Genomic DNA, 26,237 nt, shown 5'->3' with positions numbered 1-26,237 from the left:
ATATATATATATATATATATATAATTTGTCTCTAAGAAGTTTTTCCCTAATGAACATGAATACTTTTGCCCAAGTCTATTTTTTAACTATGAGAATAAATAGAGCCATGTGTGCTTTAGTTTTAATTGAATCAAATCAATTAATAAGAACGAGACTTAGGTGGGAAAGATGATCTCTGATTGGAGATGTGTAGTATTTAAAGCTAATGCTTTTGCTACCGGAGAGACTGCTTCTTGATGAAACGATAGGACCCGAGAAACGTGTCAAGCTAATCAATTTAACTTGCTGCATCTTCACGGCTGAACCCACTGTGGTTTCTTCCCCTCTGAATCGCCTCTCGATCGGCGTCTCCGGCATATGCTGTAGGGACACAGCTGAACATTGAAGGGGCTCCGACTCACACACGTGGCCACGAGTGCACTCGTCAAGGATCTTACCTGGATGGACCTGCGTTGTGGAAAGCCCCTAACCGGAGTTTGAAGGTACCATATTGACATCATTAGTGGCACACGACTGACCATCTCAGTGTGTCCCGTCTCCAGGTGTGTGCACCACACTATTGTCCCTGCACCTAACATTAGATCCTAGCATTGGGACTACCATTCCATTTAAACAATTCCTTTGATTAAGAAGGAGACTGTACCAGCGGTGCTTATTTGGGAAGTAGCTGTGCTTATTTGGGAATTTAATATTTCCTACATTTTACCCTTTACAATGCTGTGCATTAGGATTGAGACTTGATATAAATCATTTTATCTTTGGCTGCCTATATGGATACACAATAAACCAGTTCAGCTGCTGATATTTATCAGTTATACACAAGACGGAAGGATTTCTACTTAACATATCCCACCTTCACAGGACATATTGTTACGAACTGGCAACACAGTTGCATATTATTGGAGAACTGGCACTTCAGTCACCACTTACGGCAGATCCTAGATTAGGGTATACAGGTTCATCTTTAGCTTTATTGTATCTAATGTTTTGCCATTTTTTGAATACACTAATTTTCTAGTCCAATTTATGTTCATGTTATTCGATGTAAATGTCATTGCTGTTTATGTAATTTTACAATTTGATTTATATATTCTGTGTTTTATATATATATATATATATATATATATATAAAATTTATTTTTTATTTTTTGCTTTCTGGGTCCTTTTAATATCTATAAAAATTTTTACTTGATTCAATGTTTGTGGGATTCTCTATTCTTGATATTCTGTGCTAATTTTCCCGCTAGTGAATTCTTCATCAATCATAGTCACTATCTATTCTATTCAAGCCTTTAGAGATAGCGATCCTATCTGTATTGTACAGATTCAAATGTAGATCATGTACATTTATATATACATTTATTACATTTATTTATATATGTACATTTATTTATACATGTATATTTTATATAATAAAGTACACTGTTACAGTTACAATAACTCAGAAAGAGGCAAAGGTGGTCCATGAAAAGTGCACCATTCATGAACAAGCTCTGCCTATAGGTTTATTTATTATTAGGAAGCTGGTGGCGTAAATGACAGGGCGTAATTTATGTCACCGTCTCTTTGTAATATGGATATGAGTGAAATTCTTCACATTGTCCTTTGTGATGTATTTCTTTTTTTTCCCATGTTCAGTGCTTCGCAAGATATTCCCACAGATTAAAAGGAGATCCCTTTAATAACAAAATACACTTCCTGTGGATTACATTTTCCTGTGCATTACAAATTAAGAGGACTTGCGAATGGATTATAGATTAATCACATTTTCGGATTAAAAAAATATTTCTTTTGGATCACACAGTCCTCCCGTGGATTACAATTCCTTACGTCTTTCAAAAATATGATCCTTGAATATAAGGAAAATTATTTTATTTTTTAAATAGATTTGTGAACGAAGGATTGAGGAGTTTTTATTTCAGTGAGAGTTTATTTAATCATCATGCCTGCTTTATCTACAGGGTCTTACTAGTATATACTTTTAGTATAGTGCAATGGAGTTTTATAGACCCATCACCTTTTGTACTAGGATCACTGAGACGGTAAAGTATAATATTCCTCATTAACCCAGTAGTGACAGCCTGGGAGTTATGGGAAGAGTTCCAGTGCAGAGCTATTAGTCATTGAGAGGATACAGAGCTTCTCCGTTTCATTTCAATATCCAATTCACTTCAGTGGGGTGTGTACAGGATGTGTCCATGAAATAAACAGCTATTGAAAGCAATAGGAAAAGCTTCTGGTATTCTGGATGAATTTGTAAAAGCATGCGAGTGCATCCAGTGTATATTTTACCTGTGGGTACACAGTATGTGAGTTGCTGCCACATACCAAACCCATAGCGTTTATCTGTGTTTCACATGCAGTTTGCGCTTGCATTTGTCCTTACCAGCACAATGTGGCAGTACATTAATGAATAATGAAATCACACGGTGTTATAAGACAATTTGTGCTATATTATAATCTGCTTATTAGGAGAATGGCCCTGAGAAGTGACATAACACCTATATTGTGCTCTCTCATTGGCTATTGGTTATAATAATAACCTTACACAGCAGACAACAGCAGAAGCACTGTGAGCGCTGATATACACATATTATCGGTACTCTCATTAACCCTTCGCTGTCCTGGAGACAAGAGGGTTAAAAGCAGATATTGGTATATGCGCAGACAGGGTACTTCTTTCACACACATCTGTATGTTTTATATACATTTCTGCATTTTTGCAACCTTGTGTGCAAATAGGCGGTGGAATCTTTCTTATTAAGTCTGTTGACTGACTATTAGAACTAATGTTTTGTAAATATCTTTACCGAAGTTTTTAAGATAAATTAACTAGTTATCACTGCAGTCTCACTCTGCTACAACCCCTCTTTTTTTCATCTGTTCCTTCACTGACAAGCAGTGGCGTAAAGTGGGGGTGGTCGAGCAGGGCACGTGCCCAGGGCGCCTTCAGTCCAGGGCACATGTGGGTCGCGGCACTACACATTAAAACAAACACGCCGGCGGCGCTGTGTTTGTTTTAGTACTGCAGCCAAAGAGTCACACAGACTCTTATTGGCTGCTGCAATCTGGGCCGGAGCCAGAATGGAGCTCACTCATCAGCTCCGCCTTCCGGCTCCCGCACTGGGTGAAGGGAGAGACGTCACCATAGTGCAGAGCGGGACAAGAGTAGTGGACAGTGGCAGACGCGATTCTGGTATATATAATATTGTGTGTGTTTGTGTCCGCTTGTTTTATGTCAAAGGCACTGCTACTGGGGGCACTGTATATCAGGCACTGCATAGGGGACACTACTGGGGCCACTGCATAGGGGCACTATATATTGGGCGCTGCATAGGGGGCACTATATATTTGGCACTGCATAAGGGGTATTATATAAAGAGCACTACTGGGGCCACTATTTATTGGGCACTACTGGGGCACTATATAAAGAGCACTACTGGGGGAACTATATATTGGGCACTACTGGGGGCACTATATAAGGGGCACTGCTGGGGACACTGTATAAGTGGCACTACAACAGAGGGCAATGAATAAGAGGCACTACTACTGGGGGCATTGCATAAGGGGCATACATTTCATGAGGATGGGGTTGCCAACAGAGTAAGACAAAAAACAGGGCTTCCTCCTGGTAAGATTTGCTCTCATTTGAGTAAGGACCTCTCTAGCTGATGTGTTAGATTGATTAACGCAGTGGTTCCCAACCTGGGTGCCTCAGGACACTTTTTGGGGTGCCTTGGGTTGGTGGTCTGGGACCAAATCAAAGTATATATGATCAGTGCAATAGGCAAATCCAGGGCTCGTGGCTGTCAATCAAAAAATATGTGTACAAACAAAACCACAACCCTGTTCCCCAACCCATAACTGAACCTTAGGATGACAGAGAAGCACAATTTACTTGCCATTAAAAAAATGCTGATATTCTAGGGCAGGGATTCCCAACCTCGGTCCTTAAGGCACACTAACAGCCCAGGTTTTAAGGATAGCCATGCTTGAGCACAGGTGACTTAATTAGTACTTCAGTTATTTTGATTTAACCACCTGTGCTCAAGCCTGGATATCACTAAAACCAGGACTGTGTATATGAATGAAAAGGAATGTTCCCAGAGTGATGAGAAACGGCGGTGTGTCATGTAAAAATGCCCCATTTTTCAGTGGCCACGCCCCTTGTGACATGTGGCCACACCCACTTTTTCAACGCGCGCACATGGGGGAGGAAGGGACTCCATTTTTCTTTTTGCCCTTGGCTCCAAATACCCTAGTTACACCACTACTGACAAGGGACGCAGAAGGATCCCAGCCAAAAGCAAATACAGAGTTACTTTATACATATTGCTGCAAATCAGATTGGGACTCTCATTGGCCGTCAAATATCAGGTGACAAACGACCAAAAGTAGAAACCAGATTGGCACTATATGTAAGCTTCCTTTGATCTTTCCTATCCTATCCTTTCAAAAATCAGTATTGATGTATATGTGTTTGCTGATACGATCATGAACGCTTTGATAAACCTTTTGTTGAACGTAAGAGGGTATATATCTATGTTCCTGGATGAGCGCATGCTGAGCGAAAGTTGATGGGAACTGGACCTCTGGTGTGACTACTCTTATTGGATAGTTGACATCTTCAGCAGTACTTGTGGTATACTGTATAGTAGTACTATTATTGAAAAGGGTTAACGCAATTGCGATAACGCTTATACTCATACTGAAGGCAGGGTCTGCAGCCCTGAAAGGATTATTATCATGTTAACCGTATTTATGTGATGTCATGTGTTTTGTGTTGTGTAAGTCACGTTTTCATGCTAATAAAAGTTAAGGTTTAATCATGTAAAAAGTGCCCCAGCTAAAACAGTTCTCTTCGTCCAGTTGACTTTCTCATGTCTATATAACACTAGGGAGCACCACCGGTACCAAAATTCTTGAACAGAATATGGCTAAATATCGCCATTAATATATTTTGTACTTTTGAGGTTAAAGAACACCAGTTATACATGGCTTAGCTCCACCAAGTAGGGTAAAATCAGTGTTGCCTTCCAAAACTCTTTTTACTAGGAGAATGGTCCTGAAAGAGCTGACATAACACCTACAACATAACAGTCAGTAAGTTTTGTGCTATCTATAGTAAATATCATAGTGATTTAAGATGAACACATATCTCCAATATAGAAGTGCACATGAATTGAGGCCTCTTTGTTTGATGGGACAGGCTAATACATTTACCTCTCCCGAAGAGAGAAGACTGTTTATATATTCCAGGAAAGATTCATCTTTTATTTCATTATCTGTAATAATAAAAGTCACTCCTTTGCCTTCTGCACCGGTTATTCTGAGGAGCATCTTCAAGTCATTCATCAGATTAACAACTCCATACGATCTATGAAGGTAAAGTAGTATATAAAAATCTCAGATTTCTGCTCCGCCTACCAAATAAATGAGGTATTATGATATGGGTGCAACCCTGTGTGTTCTTCTTATCATAGCTCCCAGGAGCTGATTCAGACCCGGACGCTAAGAAGCGTTCGCTCGTAGCTCTCGATGGTTCGCATTGTGCATATGCGTATGCTTCGCAATGCGCGTACACGAACTAGTCTGAGCGATTGGGAAGCGTACACTCGCCCAGCATAGTCTGCCCAGCTGAATGAGTGACAAGTAAAGCCATTTGTGGGTGGTAACAGGGACTAGAGACGGGGGAGTGTGGATGTGAACGCAGGCATGCCTGAGCATCTCAACGCCGTTTGAAAGGCATGCATTATTAAAAGGAAGTGCCATAGTACATGTCACCTGGTTGTATTTCACACTGAAGTGATCGCAGTGCTTGAGGTAAGCGAAGCGCTGCGTTCGCTTCCGATGTTACCCGATATACCGATGCTTGCATACACTTCCTGGAGATGGCGTGCATTAGCGGGCGTCTAAAGACAGGCTGGTAGGCGTCTACATACACAAAGTGAACGCACGCCAAGACATAGTGGGCGTGCTTATGCCTTGCCGTGCGATTGCCTGCCGTGCCGTCACTTAACCAAATTTGCATACGCTGGAAGCGAAAGAACGCATCTAGCAACCAGATCTGTATGAGCTCCTTAGTCTTTCTGGTCATACTTGTTATTGTGTTAGGATGTCAACGAACGTCTGAGGAATAGTCTGTCCAATGCACATGAAATGCACCTCCCTCTGTGTGCCTGTCTTATGTAGTAGGTGAAGCATCTTATCTTTCTTAGGGGCATACATTTCATGAGGATGGGGTTGCCAACAGAGTAAGACAAAAAACAGGGCTTCCTCCTGGTAAGATTTGCTCTCATTTGAGTAAGGACCTCTCCAGCTGATGCGTTAGATTGATTAACGCAGTGGTTCCCAACCTGGGTGCCTTAGGACACTTTTTGGGGTGCCTTGGGTTGGTGGTCTGGGACCAAATCAAAGTACATATGATCAGTGCAATAGGCAAATCCAGGGCTTGTGGCTGTCAATCAAAAAATATGTGTACAAACAAAACCACAACCCTGTTCACCACCCCATAACTGAACCCTAGGATGACAGAGAAGCACAATTTACTTGCCATGAAAAAAATGCTGATATTCTAAGGCAGGGATTCCCAACCTCGGTCCTCAAGGCACACTAACAGCCCAGGTTTTAAGGAGAGCCATGCTTGAGCACAGGTGACTTAATTAGTACTTCAGTTATTTTGATTTAACCACCTGTGCTCAAGCCTGGATATCACTAAAACCAGGACTGTTAGTGTGCCTGGAGGACCGAGGTTGGGAATCACTGCTCTAGGGCGTTGTGTTTCAAGAAAGTCTGGGAACTGCTGGTTTGCAAACAGCAAAACTAGAATCTCGGCTTTCATCATCTTTATTACAGATGCAGGTGCTTGTTATTTGGAATTAAGCACATGCAGTAGTAATACAAGTAGCTTTTTGTCTGAGAAGCCAAATGAAAATGATGAACACAAGCACTAGCTGCGCACTAAATTGGGAGTGAAGGGATTATAATACTGTACTCCTGGGGAAGATTATATAAATCTTTGAATGAGGACAAGTCAGAGTCTTCCCATAGCATCCAATGAGATTCTAGCTATTATTAACTAATCGATTTTATAAAATGATAGCTTGAAGCTGGTTGGTTGCTATGGGAAACTACTCCATTTAGAAGATAGTAATTAAGCTGTGACTATCGCTCAGAGAAGTGCAATTGGTCTAAATCTGGTGGGATCACTGAAAATTAACCTTTAGAGATAAGGAGAAGAAAGAAAAAACCTTTAACATTAGTATCTGTAATTGAGTGTACAGTTCCCAGCTGTACTCTCATATGTCCTGCAGCAAGAAGCTGGCGTAATGTGAGTGCACCTATGAATGGTCCTGTGGTAGCTGCATATTTCTACCCACTCGATTATCATACCATCTGGGCGAGGTAAGATGGACTGTTGGCCGACTTTCTGCAGCCAAACGCTTCAGTTGTAAAGATATGTCTTACTAGGACATAGGAAACAAACATCCTGATTAATGACATAGTACATCCATCTGAAACCTCCTCGTCCATGTCTAGGGAATAGTTTCATAATTTAATCATTTACTTTATTTTATTTTAGTTACATTTTACTTTGGATGCTTTTATCAAGTTTTTCCCCATATAAGCCCCAAAACAGATATTAACATCAAAGGCAATAATGAAATATTCTGTATTATAAACTATGAGCAGTTGACTTACTTGGTAATTGTGATCTGAAATATTTTATATGCTGCAATAAATGAAGCCAGTCTGGATAGACTTCGTTTTCCCGATCCAACAGCTCCTACTAGCAGAGCGTTACCAGTGCGGATTATACGAGAAATCTATTTATGGGGAAAAACATTACAGATTTTTATATCTATATATAGGGATATATATTATATATATATATATATATATATATATACACACACACATGAACACACACACATATATACACACACACAAGAACTTACAATTTAAGTGAAAATTTGAGAACAATATGAACTTCAGCCGAATTTGCAGTAGATTCCATTTATGACCAATGGGATATTTTATAGTCTTAAAATCCTAGTGCTCACAAATGAGATCAGTTCATAAAAATGAGACAGATTACAATACATTGTAGAAAGTACTGTAATATAAAGCACATTTCAGACTTAGGCACTTTCTCCTTTAAGGGATTGAATTACCAGCTCAGCTTTGCAAAGTACTAATATACAGCAATACATACTCACTCCGTACCACATACATTGTACTAGAGATGAGCGGTTCGGATTCCTTGGAATCCGAACACACTCGAACCTCTGGGATCTGAGGCAATTCAAGCAGCAGCTCGGATCTTCCCGTCTGCCTCGGATCCCTATCCAAGCCAAAACCTTGAGATCCTGCTGTCGGATCTTGCGGTTTTGGTTCAGGTGCCAATTTCAAAATCCAATTGAAATCAATGGGCTGACCGCTGATTTGCTGAGAGAGCCGTCTGTCACGGCTCTCAGCCAATCAGCGCTTCCCTATAGACTTCGATGAGGCAAACAACGCAAAATGGCATCCCCCAACGTACTGAGGACACAGCCACCCGCAGTGCCAACACTGCCTGCACCCCCGGCAGTGCCTACTCCGCCGCACCCCGGCACTGCCGACACCGCCAGCAACCCCGCACTGAGGACACCCCCGCACTGCCAACACCGCTGGTACTTCCGCACTCAGAACACTGCTCGCACTCCTGCACTGAGAACACTGTTGGCACTCCTGCACTGCCGACACCGCCAGCACTGAGGACACCGCCGCCACACCAGCATGGCCAACACCACCGACACCCCCACACTGCCGCTACCCCAGCATCGAGAACACCACCAGGATCCCCACACTGCTGACACCCCAAACTGCCGACACCACCAGCGCTCCAACACTGAGGACACCGCTGCCACCCCCGCACAGCCACCACTGGCACCCCCACACTGCTGACACCCCTGGCCCCACCAGCACTGGGGAAAACAACAGTACAATCTGTCACAGTAAGTGCTCCACTGGTGTATCCAACCTGCACTGTATCCAACCCACACTAAACTTGACCTGCACTGAAACCCGCACTGTATCCGACCCGCACTGTATCCAACTCATACTGTATCCCGCACTGTATGCATCCTGCACTGTATCCGACCCGCATTGTATGCGACCACGACTGTATGCGACCCACACTGTATCCAACCTACACTGTATCCAACCCACACTGTATGCAACCTGCACTGTATCCGACCAGCATCGTATGCGACCACGACTGTATGCAACCCACACTGTATCCAACCCACATTGTATGCAACCTGCACTGTATATGACCCGCACTGTATGCGACCCACACTGTATCCAACCCACACTGTATCCAACCCGCAGGTACGGAACGCTGTTTTTATGGTTGGTGAGATTTTGGGGAACTGCTCAACAAAAAGGCTGATTGATCACATTACTAATTTGCTAAATATTTTTAAACAGAAGTAACTGCCGTGTATTTGTGCCATTGCTCTGTTTCTTAGTTTAGCCAGTCAGCCTTTGGCCTATATTGGTGAACAATATTGTGATCTGTGAGGTGGTCAAAACTGAGTGTAAATGAATGGAAATTAATGTTATTTAGGTTAATAGTACTCAAGGAACAAAAAAAAGCCAAACCAGTCACGACGATTTGGCAAAACCAAAACCGTACGACAAGTTAGAACCAAAACCAGCAAAAATTATCCAGCGCACATCTCTACCTTTTACTACAATGTGTTCTCAGCTTCTTCTATTACGGTTCTGCCTCAATATATATATATCTGTTACTGATATTTGCCAACTGATTATTGATTGTCCTGGGAACTGCTGTACATAATGATTGTATGAAAATAAGCATAACTAAACAATAAAATATCATTGGTATTCGGAAATATAACATAAATCATAGGATTTGATAGGGAAAGAAAATAACAAAATAATGTTCTCACCAAACCAAATAATTTCATGCTTTAAAATTTAAATGGGTTTGTGAATTGCTTGAAAACAGCATAATATAGTAAACAGCTGCTGTAGCAATCTGAAATGCCAGTTTGGGCCATTTATAAAATAAAAAACAAGTTTAGGTCCTTGTTCAAGTTCTCTCCAATGGTGAATATGCTAAAAATGGGATCCTGGGGGAGTATCCAAATTGAGGTTACTAGAAAAGCAAATATGGCCAATTTAAATCTACAAATACAGTATTTTCAAAGAATAAGGGACAATTTATCATCTAATATTCAAGTTCAATCAGATTCCTACTAGGTATATCTACCAGAACGCAAAACCAGAGAGGTTACACCAGCACTACATAGCGGCAGTAGGAGGGTAAAACCAGGACACAAAATGGCTTTGATTAAGGGGAGAATAATATTTAGTGATATCTGGAAGGACTGTACTCTGTCTCCATCATCAGTAGCTGTAACTAAGCCTTCTAACAAGTATATATAATCAATCATGATGTTTGTTACATGTAGCATATTACTACAGATTGTTATGCAAAAAATAAATAATAATTACATGCACCTTAATAAGATGTGTCATTGCATCCTCAAAAAATACCAAATCAAGAAAATATTCTTTATCATTAAATTGTTTCTGAAACTGCTGCAGCTTCTCGGACAGAAAGTCAAAACTTGGAATCTAAAACAAAACAGATGAGTACAAAAGTGTAAAACAGGGTACAAAAATTCTGAATCCCTAAGATGTTCTGTATAACTAAACGTTGGAGGAGAGTGGGGTGTTGTAGCCTGAGCTAGGTGTCGCTGACTTAGATATAGCGCAGGACTTTGCTATGTGAGGATATGATTTGAAGAGCATTTCAAGATCAGTGTAAATATGTTATATGCGCGTTTCATGCAAAGTTACTTCCTTGGATTTTCAACACAAAAAAGGGAGTCAGTTAGGGTTAAACATGAGCATAAGATCCACATTGTCATACTCCTTGTTACAGTGAGGTTCACTCATAAAATAGGTAAATTAAGTTTAGTATGGTTAGAACTAATGTGGGATGTATTTGCTATTAACCAATCAAATCGGCTTTCTCACACTCTGACCAATCAGAGCAAAGCCACTCTATACTGGTTAGTTATGACAGGCCTTCCAGCCTGTCCTTTGTGACGGGGCTGTGCAATGAGCTGGTACGCATAGCCAATATGGTTTATTTTTAATTCTTAAGGACTGAAAGTATCAAGGAAGAAAAGGACCCTCACCATGCATTTAACTGAATAATAAATTAGTTAAAGGGGTTTTGGAGGAGTCAGTGACTTCTTAATAGTATTTTTTTTATGACACAAAGGTTCCAGGGGGCCCTGGCTGCCAGGCCATGCTGGCGATATGGCACTGCTTCTAGGACTGTGGTACTGCAGTATTAAAGAAGGGCAACAAACTGTGGATTCCCCGTTACAGTGTGACCAGTTCAGTCCACCGTCCTACTGATACCCCTTTCAGACATACCACCTGGGAAATTTCCTGCTCAGACCCGGGAATTTCTCCTGTGCAAATTCACGGGTATTTGGTCGAGACCCCCCTTTCACACTACAGCGTCTACCCGGGAAATTCCCAGGTAGACCCCTTTCAGACATAAGCAGGGATTTTTAATATTACCTGCCTCTCCTCTGCCCTTCCTAGCCTATCCCCTCTCCGGCTGCCGCTGATGATGTCATCATCATGCAGCAGGAGGCCGACAAATCACTACAGGCATTTTATTTTATTATTAAATTATTTAAATGTGACCTGGTGGTCCAGCGGGAGTGCGGGCGGCCCGCTGTGGCAGAGACCCGCCGGCGGGTGTCCCCGGCGTACGGCGCTGGGGGTGGTGAGCAGCAGCGCTGAGTGTCCTATAGGATGCTCTGCGCTGCCAACTCAAAGCAGCAGCGCTGGGCATCCTATAGGACACTCTGCGCTTCCGAATCAATATAAAAGCTGCTTGGTGCAGCCCGGGAGTAGTAAATTCCCGGGTAGCACCATTCAGACATAAGCAGGGTAATATCCCGGGACTTAAGTCCCGGGAAATTCCCTGACCAATTGAAGGGTCGGCTACCTGGGAACGTGTTCCCGGGTTTGTACCTATCAGACATACGCGGCAACATGGTTACACTGCAAGTTAAAAGTAAATCAGACTGTTTTGCATCCAAATAGTCAAATACTAATCCAACATCTGCTTCTGAAACACCTTAGTCCAGGTCACATGAAAACTTCAATGGTATCTGAGCTGGGTAGTATTTCATACTGGGCCATTATCCTGCACACATCAGACAGAGAAGTAACCCATTGTCTTTGAGTATTCATTGGAAAAGTGTCAGTGATTCTGCTTTTGTCATATCCTGCAGTAATGTATTTCATGGGACAGAAAAGAAAAAGTAGAAAAGTAGAGTTTGACAATGTATTATGGGCTAGGACAGATTTTATGATAAGACTCTATGTAATCCCATAAATATAGTGTCCTGTAGTAAAAGAATGATGATTAAGAAGACTGTAAATACATCTAAACCCCTCAGTTCGGGGAAATGTTTGCATGATTTTCTTTAGGAATGACTTTACCATTTCATATATTTTTGGTGCTGTGATCACAAAGCCCTCGGGCTTCTTTCCAGTGGGCTCAGGAGCACCTCTCAAAAAGTCCACAAAATAGGCATCGCTTGGTATTGCTGAGGCAAGTTTTGGATCCACATTTTCTTCTATAACTTGGACTAGAGATTTATCAAACCAAACTCTGTCTTCTTGGCTCACAAACCTAAAATATATAATACTGTTTAATCTGCTTAAAGAATATGCTGCCCTAACAAACACATATGAGAACTGTAATAGGTTTTATACCTATCTGCAATAACTCGTCGACATTCATGCATGAAAAGTGCAAGCAGTACAGACACGGTAGGACACTCCTCTGCGTGTATAGCTAACATCCCCTGCCAGATGCGGGACAGGTCTCGTAGTGTAAAAACATAGTGAAACTTGGATGGTGTAGGAAGCATTTGTACCTGTGGGGCAATAAAAATTACACAACATCATGTCATGATCTGGACGAAATCTCACTTCAACATGTAGGATCATATTGGGGGGGAATTCAATTCAGTGATGGGAGGGAGCTCCCGAAGCTATTCAATACACCGCGCTGTTTGGGCGATCTATGGAATTTTTCTCGCACCCCTCTGGGGATGCAAGGAGAAATCCGACCTAAGTGCCGGGCGCACAACTATTTTTCTGCATAGCGCGGTGCTAACAGCCGCGCACCCGGCACTTTGGTCAGAGAATGCAGTTTACCGCGCCTTAACACCCTTGTTAAGGCACGAGAACCGGCATTCTCCGACCACACATCGCACTGAATTGAATAGCTCCGGGAGCTCGCTCCCGGCGCTATTCAGTTCGCGTTGAATCGCCCCCATTGTGCCAATGTAATATGTCCACAGACCGTTACTTACCTAGCTGTCTTATGAAAGTTTTCATGCTATTAAACACACTGTATGCTTCATTACCGAACGCAACCGTGTATGCAATTGAGATTACGTTCGCAGTTCAACTGCATTAGTATGCTAATCCATTGCTAATTCATTGCAATCTCGTCGCAGCAGTACACAGGGACGCCCACTTTACTTAGCACACATAAGTACTGTTTAGCAAGACTGCAAAACCATCGGTACAATAGAGCACCATCTCAGCCTCACGTACACTTGCACAAGCTCTGACTTTACTCAGAAATTGCTAACTTCATCGTACAATATAAGGCCTCAGGCTGCGTAGGCCATCGCAGTGCCTAATTTATGCACGCCCCTGCAATGGCGTTCAAATGCACTGGCAAGCCTGCATTTCTCCAACATCCCCCCGTCACCACCCACAAACAGAACTTCCTGTCAACCACCCTGCAAAGGGTCTATGTAGCCACTGCAATAGCTAGTTTGCACGCGCGCACTGCGATGCATGCGTGTGCTCATTAGGCAACAATTGGCCAATTACGTGCGCAATCGCATGTTGCATACGGTAGTGAATCAGCACCACAGCCCACTCACACATGCAGTGTTATAAATACTAATGCTGACCCAGCCACGTTATTTATTCCTGACCTGCTGCAGCACAAGGAAACACTCAGGTAATTTGCCTCTTTTTGACAAAACGACAATCTGTTCATAAACACTAAGGGGCTGACACACAGTGGGAAGTAAATTGGATGTACAATACTCAAAAGAAACACTCACAGAATAATAATGCTTACTTGCACATAAGCAGAGCTGTACGCAGAGCTTGGTGCATCTGTCCCTACATGAGCAGCACTTGTGCCTGGTTTGTTACAGGTCATTATCATCAGTGAGTACTTACACCTGACCTATACTAGCTGCCTACTAACAGACATATATACTGTACACTAACATACTGGTTTGCTACAGGTATTATCATCAGTGAGTACTTACACCTGACCTATACTAGCTGCCTACTAACAGACATATATACAGTACACTAACATACTGGTTTGCTACAGGTATTATCATTAGTGAGTATTTACACCTGACCTATACTAGCTGCCTACTAACAGACATATACACAGTACACTAACATACTGGTTTGCTACAGGTCATTATCATCAGTGGGTACTTACACCTTACCTATACTAAGTGTCTAACAAACAGACATATATACTGTACACTAACATACTGGTTTGCTACAGGTCATTATCATCAGTGGGTACTTACACCTTACCTATACTAAGTGTCTAACAAACAGACATATATACAGTACACTAACATACTGGTTTGCTACAGGTCATTATCATCAGTGGGTACTTGCATATACAGTACACTAACATACTGGTTTGCTACAGGTCATTATCATCAGTGGGTACTTGCATATACAGTACACTAACATACTGGTTTGAACACCCCGTTCCTGCCTACATGAATGTTCTGCTGAATTACTTACCTTTGTCCTCTGCCACAGAGCTCTGCTAGCTGGCACCAATTTTTTTACCAGATCACATATCACTGGTTTGAACTTCCTACAGGAATGAAAATATCCACAGCCAATAACTCCTGGAAGTAAACAGAGCAATTCATTAGGCACAGTTCTCAGACTAAGGGACCATCTATCAGCGTCTTAAGCTAGACGGATGCGCCCATGTCCAGACGTCCAGCATAGTGGGGTAGGGGATTGATGAAGGGGTGCACTGCAGTGCATAGGGGTGCCCAGCAATTAGGGACAAGGGCTGCAGGGTGACTGTAGGGGTCTAGCATGGCCAGGAGCACTTGCAGGGATGAAGGGGCTGGCTGGGAACTGTAGTTCCACGGTTGAAAGTAGCGTCGGGGGATGCGCTATTAGCGGGCAGCGTGTAGGATATGTATACCTTTTTGTATTGTCTAAACTGATCTATTAACTGTCGACCTAGTTGGCATCGATCTTGGACTAGTCAATCTTTGAACTGTCGATCTATTTGGCTTCATCTGTTATTCTGTTTATCTTGTTTGTTGTCAATCTGCATATCGTCGATAAGCTTTGTATCGATCTTATGTTGTGTCGATCTCATGTCCGTGTCGATCTTCTGGTGGTTGATTTAGGGGTCTGGTCGATCTTTGGTCTGTCGAGCAATCGTTCCTGTCGAACTAGTTGGAGTCGATGTATGTATTGTCGATCTCAGTTAGGTCGATCAAACAACCGGATACTGCGCAGTAGTGCACCCAAGTGATAGCATTGGAGATCATTTCATTTCTAACACACTGCAAGGACAGGCTGTCCAAGCGGGTTTTTTTTTTAATTACATTCTGGCGATCAACAATTTCTTACTGCCTTCTAGGGCCTGATATTTAATAACTATGGGCCTGATTCAGAGCCGAACGCTCTGACCAGGGCGCTCGCTCTGAATCAGGGCCCTCCTCCCTCAACTTGGAGCGGCCTCATGGACGCTCGCATAGCTGTGGGTTACCACCCACAGCTATAGCAAGCGTCCATGAAGATGGTCGCGATGGTCAAGACCATCGCGACCATCGGGCTTGCGACGAGACCCTGCGGTAGGGTCTCGATACCGCAAGCCCTGGAGTGATTTTGGCTCTATCAGAGCCAAAGTCACTCCCACTGACATCACTAGTGATGTCAGTGGGGCCGGCTTGAGACGGTAGGCGTTCCCATGGGAACGCCTCCGTCTGGCAGGCACGCCCCCGGCACGCCCACCAAAGGGGGCGTGCTGTCAATCAACATCGATAGCACGCCCCCTTTGGTGCGAGACCCGGAGCGATGGAGAGCCCGTCGCTCGCCAGGTCTCGCGCATGCGCACGACGGAGCTCCCTCCGTCGTGCGCATGCGCAGTGGGGGAACATCGACCCACTTGCGAGCGTACTGCCGCTCACAAGCGGGTCTGAATGACCCCCTGAGTTCTATGGGAGAGAGCAGAGCGCACATTTGACTATGAATTATGTATTGAAGATAAAGGCTGAATAAGGTTTCAGATATCCAGGCAGAGAAACAATAAGTTATCGGCATTAGGAGAACTATAGTAAGGAAGCAAGAGATGAGCATATATGACAGTATATAAAAAACATTGTACTGAAATGGAAGAGGGAATGACCAGGCATAAAGGGAGTAGACAATCACACAATGAGGCTTTGTGCAGCAAGATATCTCTGCAGACATTTCCAAAACACAACAAATGTATTCAAGTGAATGGTAACCTAAAATAAGATCAAATTGTTTAATAGGATACTATTTACCAAATATTTTGTCAATGGACATATCGGAAGGTAATGTGCAGTTGAAAATTATAAACTGCCTCTTCAAACGCTGCGGGATATCATTGCGCCCCCCTCCGGGGTGTATCATAGCAGCTATTATCTGCACATCTGCAATAGCAGTGAAATCCCCGGCCTTGTCCAGGCTGTACATCCCTTTCATGTCCATCATTTGACGGACTATTTCATTTGTCACCTGCAACATCATAAAAAAAAAAAAGAACTGTAGACTCTGAGATGCAGCAAATGGTTTTATCTATTTCATAAAGTAAATGAGCCAAATAGTTGCAGTTTTTTTTTAAAGAATATTCTAGACCTTTTCATGCTTTAATAGACAATAAAAAGATACAGTAGGATAGCATTCCAGCAACAGAAGCACAATAGGATTGAAATCCTAAATACAGATGTGTCCTCATACATTATTGCTACAGTCGTGCCAAACAGCCCTTCCCAGCGCGCCAGGTCCCAGGTGACTTGGCTTGCGCTGAGCGTCTTTTTCACCCAAAAATGTGCCTTAGTCACAATCAGATGCAACCAGGGGTGTATCTGGTGGTCCAAGCGCCCCTGGCAAACTAAGGGACTGGCGCCCCCCTCCAATGACTGCTTCTACTTGAAAAAATAAAATAACGCACACTGGGGGTAGTTTAATTCAGACACCTGTAAAAATAGGGAGAATATTTTTTTTTTTCTCTTTTTAATATATATATCTTTTACAGAACTTACTCTATTGCAAACCACTATTTACTAATGCCAAAATACACAGGAAAAGCTTGAAAACATAGCATCAAAAACAAACATGCATTAGGGTAAAATAATTTACATATATTCAAATTGGACTGTACACTGCGATATGGTTTTTTAACTCTACCATATAATTCACTGGTAAAACCGCCCACATGGGTGTATTGCCATCTCACACACAATATTAAAAACAGCCCATAAGGTTTATTTCTTAATCCTGACACCTAAGTATCCACAATCTATAAAGATCATAGTCAATTCCCCATACTGTGGAAAAGATAAATTTATTAGTACTTACACTGGGGGTAGTTCAACTTACACGCCTGTAGAAATAGGGAGACAATATATATATATATATATATATATATATATATACTTTTTTTTAATATATATATTTTTATATTTTTTCAGTTATAACACTTACTACATGCAAACACTGTTTATTAATTTCTATATGTCAACAACACAGGAAAAGAGGGCATCAATAATAAACAAGGTGCATTGTGGGCAAGATAATTTGCATATATGCAAATTATCTTGCGAATAGAGCTTTGTGGTTGATGTGGTGCTTACACTCTTTTCCTGCAAGGTTGACATATGGGAATTAGTGAGTGGTGATTGGTATGTGGTGGGTATTGTGGGAGAAGAGATATATTAGAAAAAAAAAATAAAAAAAATTAGTCTCTCTAATTTTAAATGTTTCTGATATAAAGGGACAAATAAGAAGCCTGATACACATTAACAATCAATGGAGGACACTGATAAAAGTAGAGGAGACAAAAGGAGACCAGGGATCATTTACTAATGACAGCTGTCTGCTGCGCAGAGCAAACAGGAGACCAGTGATGATTTGTTAATGATGTCGGGTGGCAACGGCGTACCCCTGGCGATGCAACAAACCACTTCACAAGACTGCACAGATTCATTTGATATGTGACACACTTTTTCTATCTATAAGACAAGTTATAGATAGATTCATAGGGTTGGGGATGGTAAGAATCCCGACAACGAAAATGCCTGCAAATTTCAGTAAGTATTTTCAGGCAAACCCTTACCCTATCCTAACCCTCCCCTTCCGCAGCCTAACCCTAACTGTACCCCCCCAAAGCCTAACTCTCCCCTCCCGCCACCTAACCATCCCCTCCTGCAGCCTAACCCTAACCTCCCCTCCTGCAGCCTAACCTCCCCTCCTGCAGCCTCCTAACCCTCCCCTCCTGCAGCCTAACCCTAACCTCCCCTCCTGCAGCCTAACCCTAACCCTCCCATCCTGCAGCCTAACCTCCCCTCCTGCAGCCTCCTAACCATCCCCTTCTGCAGCCTAACCCTAACCTCCCCTCCTGCAGCCTAACCCTAACCTCCCCTCCTGCAGCCTCCTAACCCTCCCCTTCTGCAGCCTAACCCTAACCTCCCCTCCTGCAGCCTAACCTCCTCTCCTGCAGCCTCCTAACCCTCCCCTCCTGCAGCCTAACCATAACCTCCCCGCCTGCAGCCTAACCCTAACCCTCCCCTCCTGCAGCCTAACCCTAACCTCCCCTCCTGCAGCCTCCTAACCCTACCCTTTTGCAGCCTAACCCTAACCTCCCCTCCTGCAGCCTCATAACCCTCCCCTTCTGCAGCCTAACCCTAACCTCCCCTCCTGCAGCCTAACCTCCCCTCCTGCAGCCTCCTAACCCTCCCCTCCTGCAGCCTAACCCTAACCTCCCCTCCTGCAGCCTAACCCTAACCGCCCCTCCTGCAGCCTAACCCTAACCTCCCCTCCTGCAGCCTAACCCTAACTGCCACTCCTGCAGCCTAACCCTAACCTCCCCTCCTGCAGCCTCCTAACCCTCCCCTCCTGCAGCCTAACCCTAACCTCCCCTCCTGCAGCCTCCTAACCCTCCCCTCCTGCAGCCTAACCCTAACCTCCCCTCCTGCAGCCTAACCCTAAACTCCCCCAGCAGCCTATCCCTAACCTCCCCTCCTGCAGCCTCCTAACTCTCCCCTCCTGCAGCCTAACCCTAATCCTTTTGTGATATTACCCCTATCAGTATTTCTAACTTGACAGCATGTGCTCAGCATGTTTGTATTGTCTTTTAAATCAAATGGGCTGATCAGTGGCGTAAGTTCATCACAGGTGCCCGGAGGCAAGTTATAATTTGGTGCCCCCCGTTACAGCCGCTGACACTGTACTGTAGCATTTCGCATGCAGATACACCCGCCAGGGAGGAGTGAGACAGAGGAGTCTATTTATTAAGCAGTGAAAAGTGTGGAGAAGTTGCCCATAGCAACCAATCAGCTCCTACCAATTATTTTATAGACTGTACTTGATAAATGCTACTTGAAAGCTGATTGGTTGCAATGGGCAACTTCTCCACTGGTTCACTTCTCCACTCTTTTCACTGCTTGATAAATAGACCACAGAGAGTTGTGTGTGAGGAGGGAGCCGGATGTGTCACACTGACATAAGAAGCTGCTGAGGAGCAGTGACACCAATGAGTAGGAACAGGCTATAGATAGAAGAAGGTGGCAGCTGATGTTCTGACATGGAGCTCTCCACTAGTGTATGGTGGCTACTCAGGTGCTGGGAAGGGGTGCCATGTACTGGGCGGCCGTGACGTACACTCCAGGTATATAGTTAAAGCTCTAAGTGGGGTGAATATATTGTGGGCAATGGAGGAGGTGCCCCTTCAATGCTGGAGCCCGGCGGCAGGCGCCTCCATTGTCTCCCATAGTTCTGCCCCTGGGGCTGATTGAACTGACTGCAATGTGCCACCGAACATCACGCGATATTCGGCTGCATACATATTTGCCTGTTACGATAGGCATCAACATCACCACCTTCATACTCCATTTTCAAGAGCAGCAATACGCACCTGATCACCCCAGTCATTGATAATGGGCAGGTTAATGTCATCAATGAACACAGTCATTTTTCTATCACCAGATGGGCTATACGTGCTCCCTATGCGCTTTTCCATAAAACTTTCCATCGTCCTCTATAAAATGATGTGATAAATAGAAAAGACAATATTTCTAAATACACATTAGTAAAACATGCAGCATATAAACAATTAAAAATTCAGTCACAAAAAAAACAAATCCTCTGTTGTTTCAGTGTTTATTTTATTCTTATTTCTTATGTTGCAGGTTAGAATAATCTTCGGTTCTGTCTATTACTAGTAAAGCCTTTATAACTAGGATTCATATATGGTGCAAAGTATTTATATGCTTCTTCTCCTAGCCTACAGTTCTCTGAGAGAAGGTGGACCTGAGCGGTCATATTGGAGAGCAGAATTGATATACTGTACTGGTTTTGTATTAATGGGAGAAGGGTCATGAGTGGGTTAATAAAATTTTTCAAGAGTGCATCATTAACCCTCTCATATGCCTGGATGTTTGCACCACAGTGACCCAAGATCAAAGCATTGGTGACCAAAGGAATGACTGGTTCTTATACAAAATATTTTTTTAGAATGCTTGTAGACCATACTTGCCTACTTTTGAAAAAGCATTTCAGGGAGATTGTGAAAGCAGCACCTATGAGCGCGGCAGTAAAGTGAGCGTGTACTGCTACATCTGAGAGACGTGTCATAATACTGACTTACATGCACATGTAAATGAGCCCCAAAGCAGTTAGTAAGATCTACTTGTTGATGAAAACAGACTGATACTTCTCAGAAAATACATGTAACCATAGGGATCATTGTACTGAAAGGGAAAAAGGAGTGGCGCTGCTAAAAAGACTGCTGCCTATCCACAAAAAAGACTTATCCCTAAAAGTCTCAGCATACAATTGATACAAATACAGTAGGTGTGAATAAATGGCGCTGTCTTTTGTGAAACAAGGGAAACAATGGAAAGATACTTATCTCCTTATGTAGTGGATAGTAATGAATCCTGGATAATGTTCTTTTATTTGATGTATTTTCTCCAAATTGGATTTGTTCATACATAAAAAATAAACATGATACAATGGTGTTGTTTTTCAAATTTTCTAAACCTTTTGTGCAATATAAATATACATATGATACAAATAAAAATCTGTACTGATGTCTATAAAGTCAAGTAAAGATCTAGATGCGTAATATGTATATATATATATATATATATATATATATATATATATATATACACACACACACACACATCAAACTCTTAGAAGACATACTGTATATAATTTCTATGTTTTCCTGTAGAGTGAGGACACACACCTAACTTACACAAAAGAGGTGTATTCATAAGTATATAACAGTTTATTTGTATGAAGATTATGTAAATTCACATCTCATAAAATCCTCTCGTATATATGTAAGTGGGTAGGATATATAGATGGCACACCTGACTTACGTCCCAATGGTGCACACTAAATCTTGTAACGTTTCCTTTAGATGAGTGTATCAAATACAGTTGAAGAATGGGGTATATACTGTAAATATACGTTCATGCGTACCGGTACTCACACTCCTTGTTGTTAAAACAATCTCATCTGGGTATCTTTTCTTTAAGGATATCCACCATAAGAGACAGGAATGACGTCGACCATATTAAAAAATGTCTATTTATTCAAAATATGTAATAAAATATAAAAATTCAAAGCATGCAGTATTCAACAGAATGATCTGTAAGTAGTAAGTAGTTTTTTCTTTATATTCATCCACTTGGTGTATATGGGAGCCGGCACCCATCTACACCCACACATACCTCTTTTGCTGACTTTTTTGTCCTAGTGGTAGTTCCCACCCAATTTTTGTTATAAGTCCTCATTTGACTTTGTACGCTTACAAGATTTAGTGTGCACCATTGGGACGTAAGTCAGGTGTGCCATCTATATATCCTACCCACTTACATATATACGAGAGGATTTTATGAGATGTGAATTTACATCATCTTCATACAAATAAACCGTTATATACTTATGAATACACCTCTTTTGTGTAAGTTAGGTGTGTGTCCTCACTCTACAGGAAAACATAGAAATTATATACAGTATGTCTTCTAAGAGTTTGATGTATATTTATATATACATATTACGCATCTAGATCTTTACTTGACTTTATAGACATCAGTACAGATTTTTATTTGTACCATATGTATATTTATATTGCACAAAAGGTTTAGAAAATTTGAAAAACAACACCATTGTATCATGTTTATTTTTTATGTATGAACAAATTCGATTTGGAGAAAATACATCAAATAAAAAAACACTATCCAGGATTCATTACTATCCACTACATAAGGAGATAAGTATCTTTCCATTGTTTCCCTTGTTTCACAAAAGACAGCGCCATTTATTCACACCTACTGTATTTGTATCAATAGGGATCATTGTGCCTTATAACCAATGCAGAGAAATGATACTAATGATCCCATTTGATTGTATATATCTCTGTTTTTCTTTTATATAATAGTGTCATAATGGGGGTAAGGTGAAATGAGGGAGATTGGTAGACTCTTCAGGTAGACAGGGAGATTGCTACTATTTCAGGGAGTCTCCCTGACAATGAGGGAGAGTTGGCAAGTATGTTGTAGACACACTGGGGCAATTGATAGAAAACTGTAATGTAACTACACACACACAGGGGCAGCCTGAGTCATGGCATTATGATGACAGGTAGCTGTACACTTCCTCCCCACACATTAATCCATTGTAAATAAGAACACCCCGATTCTATCAACCACTGCAAACAAATTGCTACTTTACAAACAAAAAAAATATCTGATTCAAGCCAATAAAAATAGGCTAGAGCAGCCCTGACATTACAGTATGGGATATTATAGGGAAGTATAATGTTATAAACATATTTAGTATAAAACAGTTATTTTAGATATGCTATTTAATGAGTACTAGCCCAATAGTGGATTTATTTTCTTTCATATAAGCCCATCTCTCCAATAAGCAGAACATCAGGGGACCAACATCCTGCCCAGCTTCACCCTCCTTCCCCATGTAATACATGCTAAGTGGGGGAACAGGGATGCACTGGTAGCACCAGGGGAAGAGAATAAAAGGACAGTAATACTCTGATGTTTAAGCATTCTGTTCTGCCACTGAAGATACAAAATTAAAGTACAGGATGAGGCTGGGTTTAAGGCACCTCTGACGAGTTGTGGAAATGAAGATCCTTTTATGAGGAGGAAAAAGCTGTGCACCACCTCATTCCATATGTGACTGTCTCCCTTGCGCCCAGCCCCTCCTATTAAATGCTGCTCCCCTGCAGGTGCCATCATCTTGCTCGCAAATCAGTGCCCTGCCTCCTCAGTAAGTAAGTGTGCATTTTGTATTTACTACACATCTGCACATTCATGAATGGTCATTGATGTCACAATTACTAAATAACAAATGTACCTGGAACATCATGGGTTCAGTTGCTGAAGAAAAATGTAATGACTTTGACATGTGTGTCTCCATACTGAGCCTCTTCAGGTAGGCTTTTATCATCACAGTCTTTGCAGTGCCTTGCGCCCCGGTCAGTAGAACAGCCTGAATATTAAAAACAGATACTGTCATTTACAATGGGAAAAGGAGATTATGGTCTTACCTGGTTAAATCCTTTTCTTTGACTCCATAGGGGGCACAGGGACACAATGGGTATAGCCTGGAGAGGTGAGGGTCTGGGCACCAAACAGTTACAAAATCCTTCCCATCAGCCCAGGCCTCCCTCTCCACTATATCCCGCCCGCAGCCCGGTCTATTCAGTTTTCGTTTGTTGCCAGCCAAGAGCACGCCCTCACAGCTGCTCCACCACATGGCACTGGTGGTGGCAGTACTAGTGACCGGGTTGGTGACTGTCCAAGGCAGGAGCGAGGAGAAATAGAAGGAGGAGAAAGACCAGCACACGCACTTAATCACACAAAGAGGGTGTTCAAAGAACTGCTAACAAAGGAACAAGAGCCCGCAAGCCAGGTGCCTCAGGTTGGTCGCCCTGTGCCCCCTATGGAGTTGAAGAAAAGTGTTTAACCAGGTAATACCATAAATCTCCTTTTATTCATCCTCCATTAGGGGGCACAGGGACACAATGGGATGTTCCAAACCTGTCTCCCTATGGGTAGGGACGCTCCTGGGCTTTGCTGAGAACCCTTCGCTCGAAGGCAGCTTCCAAATACGCAAAGGTGTTAAACACATAGAATCGAAGAAAGATGTGGCAGATGACCAGGTAGCAGCCTTACAAAGCTGCTCCGCTCAAGCACCCCGGCGAGCTGCCCAAGATGCTCCTACAGTTATGGTGGCATGAGCAGGAGGAGCAGGAAGATCCACCACTGCTGAGTAGGCATGATGGACAGTCATGCGGAGCCACCTGGCCAAAGTCTATTTTGAAGCCAACCAGCCCTGCTTGTGAAAGTCATAAAAGGACAAAGATGGTGTCCAATTTTTGGATATCTCTGGTCCTGTCTATATAGAGTCGTTGAGCCCATCCAGAGAGGCTACCTCTGGAAAAGAGTCTGGAACATTAAAATACGGTACCACAATCTCTTGGTTGATATGGAATCAAGAAACCACCTCAGGGAGGTAACTAAAGCAGGACTGGAGAACCACGTGATCCAAATGAAAAATAAGAAATGTGGAATGTCAAGACAAAGAGCTCAAGTTGGAAATTCATATGGCTGAAGCAATGGCAAATAAGAAAAATAGTCTTCCATGTAAGCCACTTAATGTCCACCGAGTGCAAAGGCTCAAAAGGGGCAGACTGGAGAGCCGTAAGAGCCAACTGCAAATCCCATGGGGCATCGGGAGCAAATGATAGCTGTACCCATATGTCTGGTAAGAGGGCATTCTGTCACTGAAAGATAACAAATTGGGTGGAGACCAGCACCTTGAGGGAAGCAAGCTGGAGGCCCAAATCTAACCCTGCTTTCAGAAAGGAAAGCATTTGGAGGAGCCTGAATGACCTGGGATCAAAGCCCTTGGTCGAAGCCCAAACAAAGAATATCCGCCAAAAGTGGTGATAAATTCTGGAGTGTCGATGGAGAGGCCTAGAAGATCAGCAGCCCACACCCACCACCCAGATCATCGTGCCCCCCTCCAACTTGAACCTGCAGAGAATTTGCTTGATTACGGAGAGTGGTGGGAAGATGTAGATGAGAGGAAACGTCTGGTAGACACTGCCATAGTGTCTACCAGGAGAGCTCTGGGATCCCTGATGCGGAAGCAATACCTCGGCAGCTGGTGACAGTGCTGAGATGTATCATGTCTATATCAGGAAGACCCCAATGACGAACTAGTAGCTGGAAAATGTTTGGATGGAGGGTCCACTCACCTAAGTGTACGTCCTGGTGGCTAAGAAAGTCCGCCTCCCAATTCTGTAAGCCAGGTATTAACACCGCCGACAGAGCTAGAAAATTACGTTCTGCCCAGCGGAGGATGTGTCATGGCACCGCAACTGTGAGTGCTGCCCTGATGGTTGGTGTAGATGACAGCTGTTGCGTTGTCCAACTGAACCGAGACTGGGAGACCGTGGAGGAGAGGCAGCGCTAAGTAAAGAGCTCTGAACACTGTCCTAAGTTTCAGGACATTGATAGGTAACTGGCTCTCCTGAGCAGTCCACCGTCCCTGGAATGTCTGTCAGGAAACCGCCCCCACCCCTGAAGGCTGGTGTTGGTGGTGAGCAAGACCTAATCTTGGATCCAAAAGGGATGACCCCCACTCAGGTCAGACCACCACAGGAGGGAGTGATGCACTTTCCGCAAGAGAATTATCGTTTGAGCCTGAAGGCTCAGATGAATTAAGATAAAAACCAGCGCCAATAGAATAGAGGAATCAGACAATAGTTCAGCAGTCAGATAAGGTTATGTCAACCTTATTAA

General features: G+C 42.9%; 1 protein-coding gene across 1 annotated transcript in view; it reads right to left on the bottom strand.

Annotated features, from left to right (window-relative positions):
• Nucleotides 1-26,237, bottom strand: part of DNAH8 (dynein axonemal heavy chain 8) — a 521,770-nt gene that overhangs the window by 108,880 nt on the left and 386,653 nt on the right. Inside the window, exons 54-62 of the mRNA XM_088445337.1 lie at nucleotides 23,782-23,916; nucleotides 20,306-20,428; nucleotides 16,695-16,908; nucleotides 14,917-15,026; nucleotides 12,823-12,986; nucleotides 12,547-12,739; nucleotides 10,531-10,647; nucleotides 7,702-7,826; nucleotides 5,224-5,377 (exon numbers count right to left, since the gene is read on the bottom strand). Coding sequence (XP_088301463.1) covers nucleotides 5,224-5,377; nucleotides 7,702-7,826; nucleotides 10,531-10,647; nucleotides 12,547-12,739; nucleotides 12,823-12,986; nucleotides 14,917-15,026; nucleotides 16,695-16,908; nucleotides 20,306-20,428; nucleotides 23,782-23,916 — 1,335 coding nt within the window. The remainder of the gene's footprint in view (nucleotides 1-5,223; nucleotides 5,378-7,701; nucleotides 7,827-10,530; nucleotides 10,648-12,546; nucleotides 12,740-12,822; nucleotides 12,987-14,916; nucleotides 15,027-16,694; nucleotides 16,909-20,305; nucleotides 20,429-23,781; nucleotides 23,917-26,237) is intronic.

Source organism: Taudactylus pleione, unplaced genomic scaffold (assembly GCF_031769625.1).
Source record: "Taudactylus pleione unplaced genomic scaffold, aTauple2 ptg000378l, whole genome shotgun sequence".
NCBI lineage: Eukaryota > Metazoa > Chordata > Amphibia > Anura > Myobatrachidae > Taudactylus > Taudactylus pleione.
This window is presented reverse-complemented; position numbering and strand designations above follow the sequence as displayed.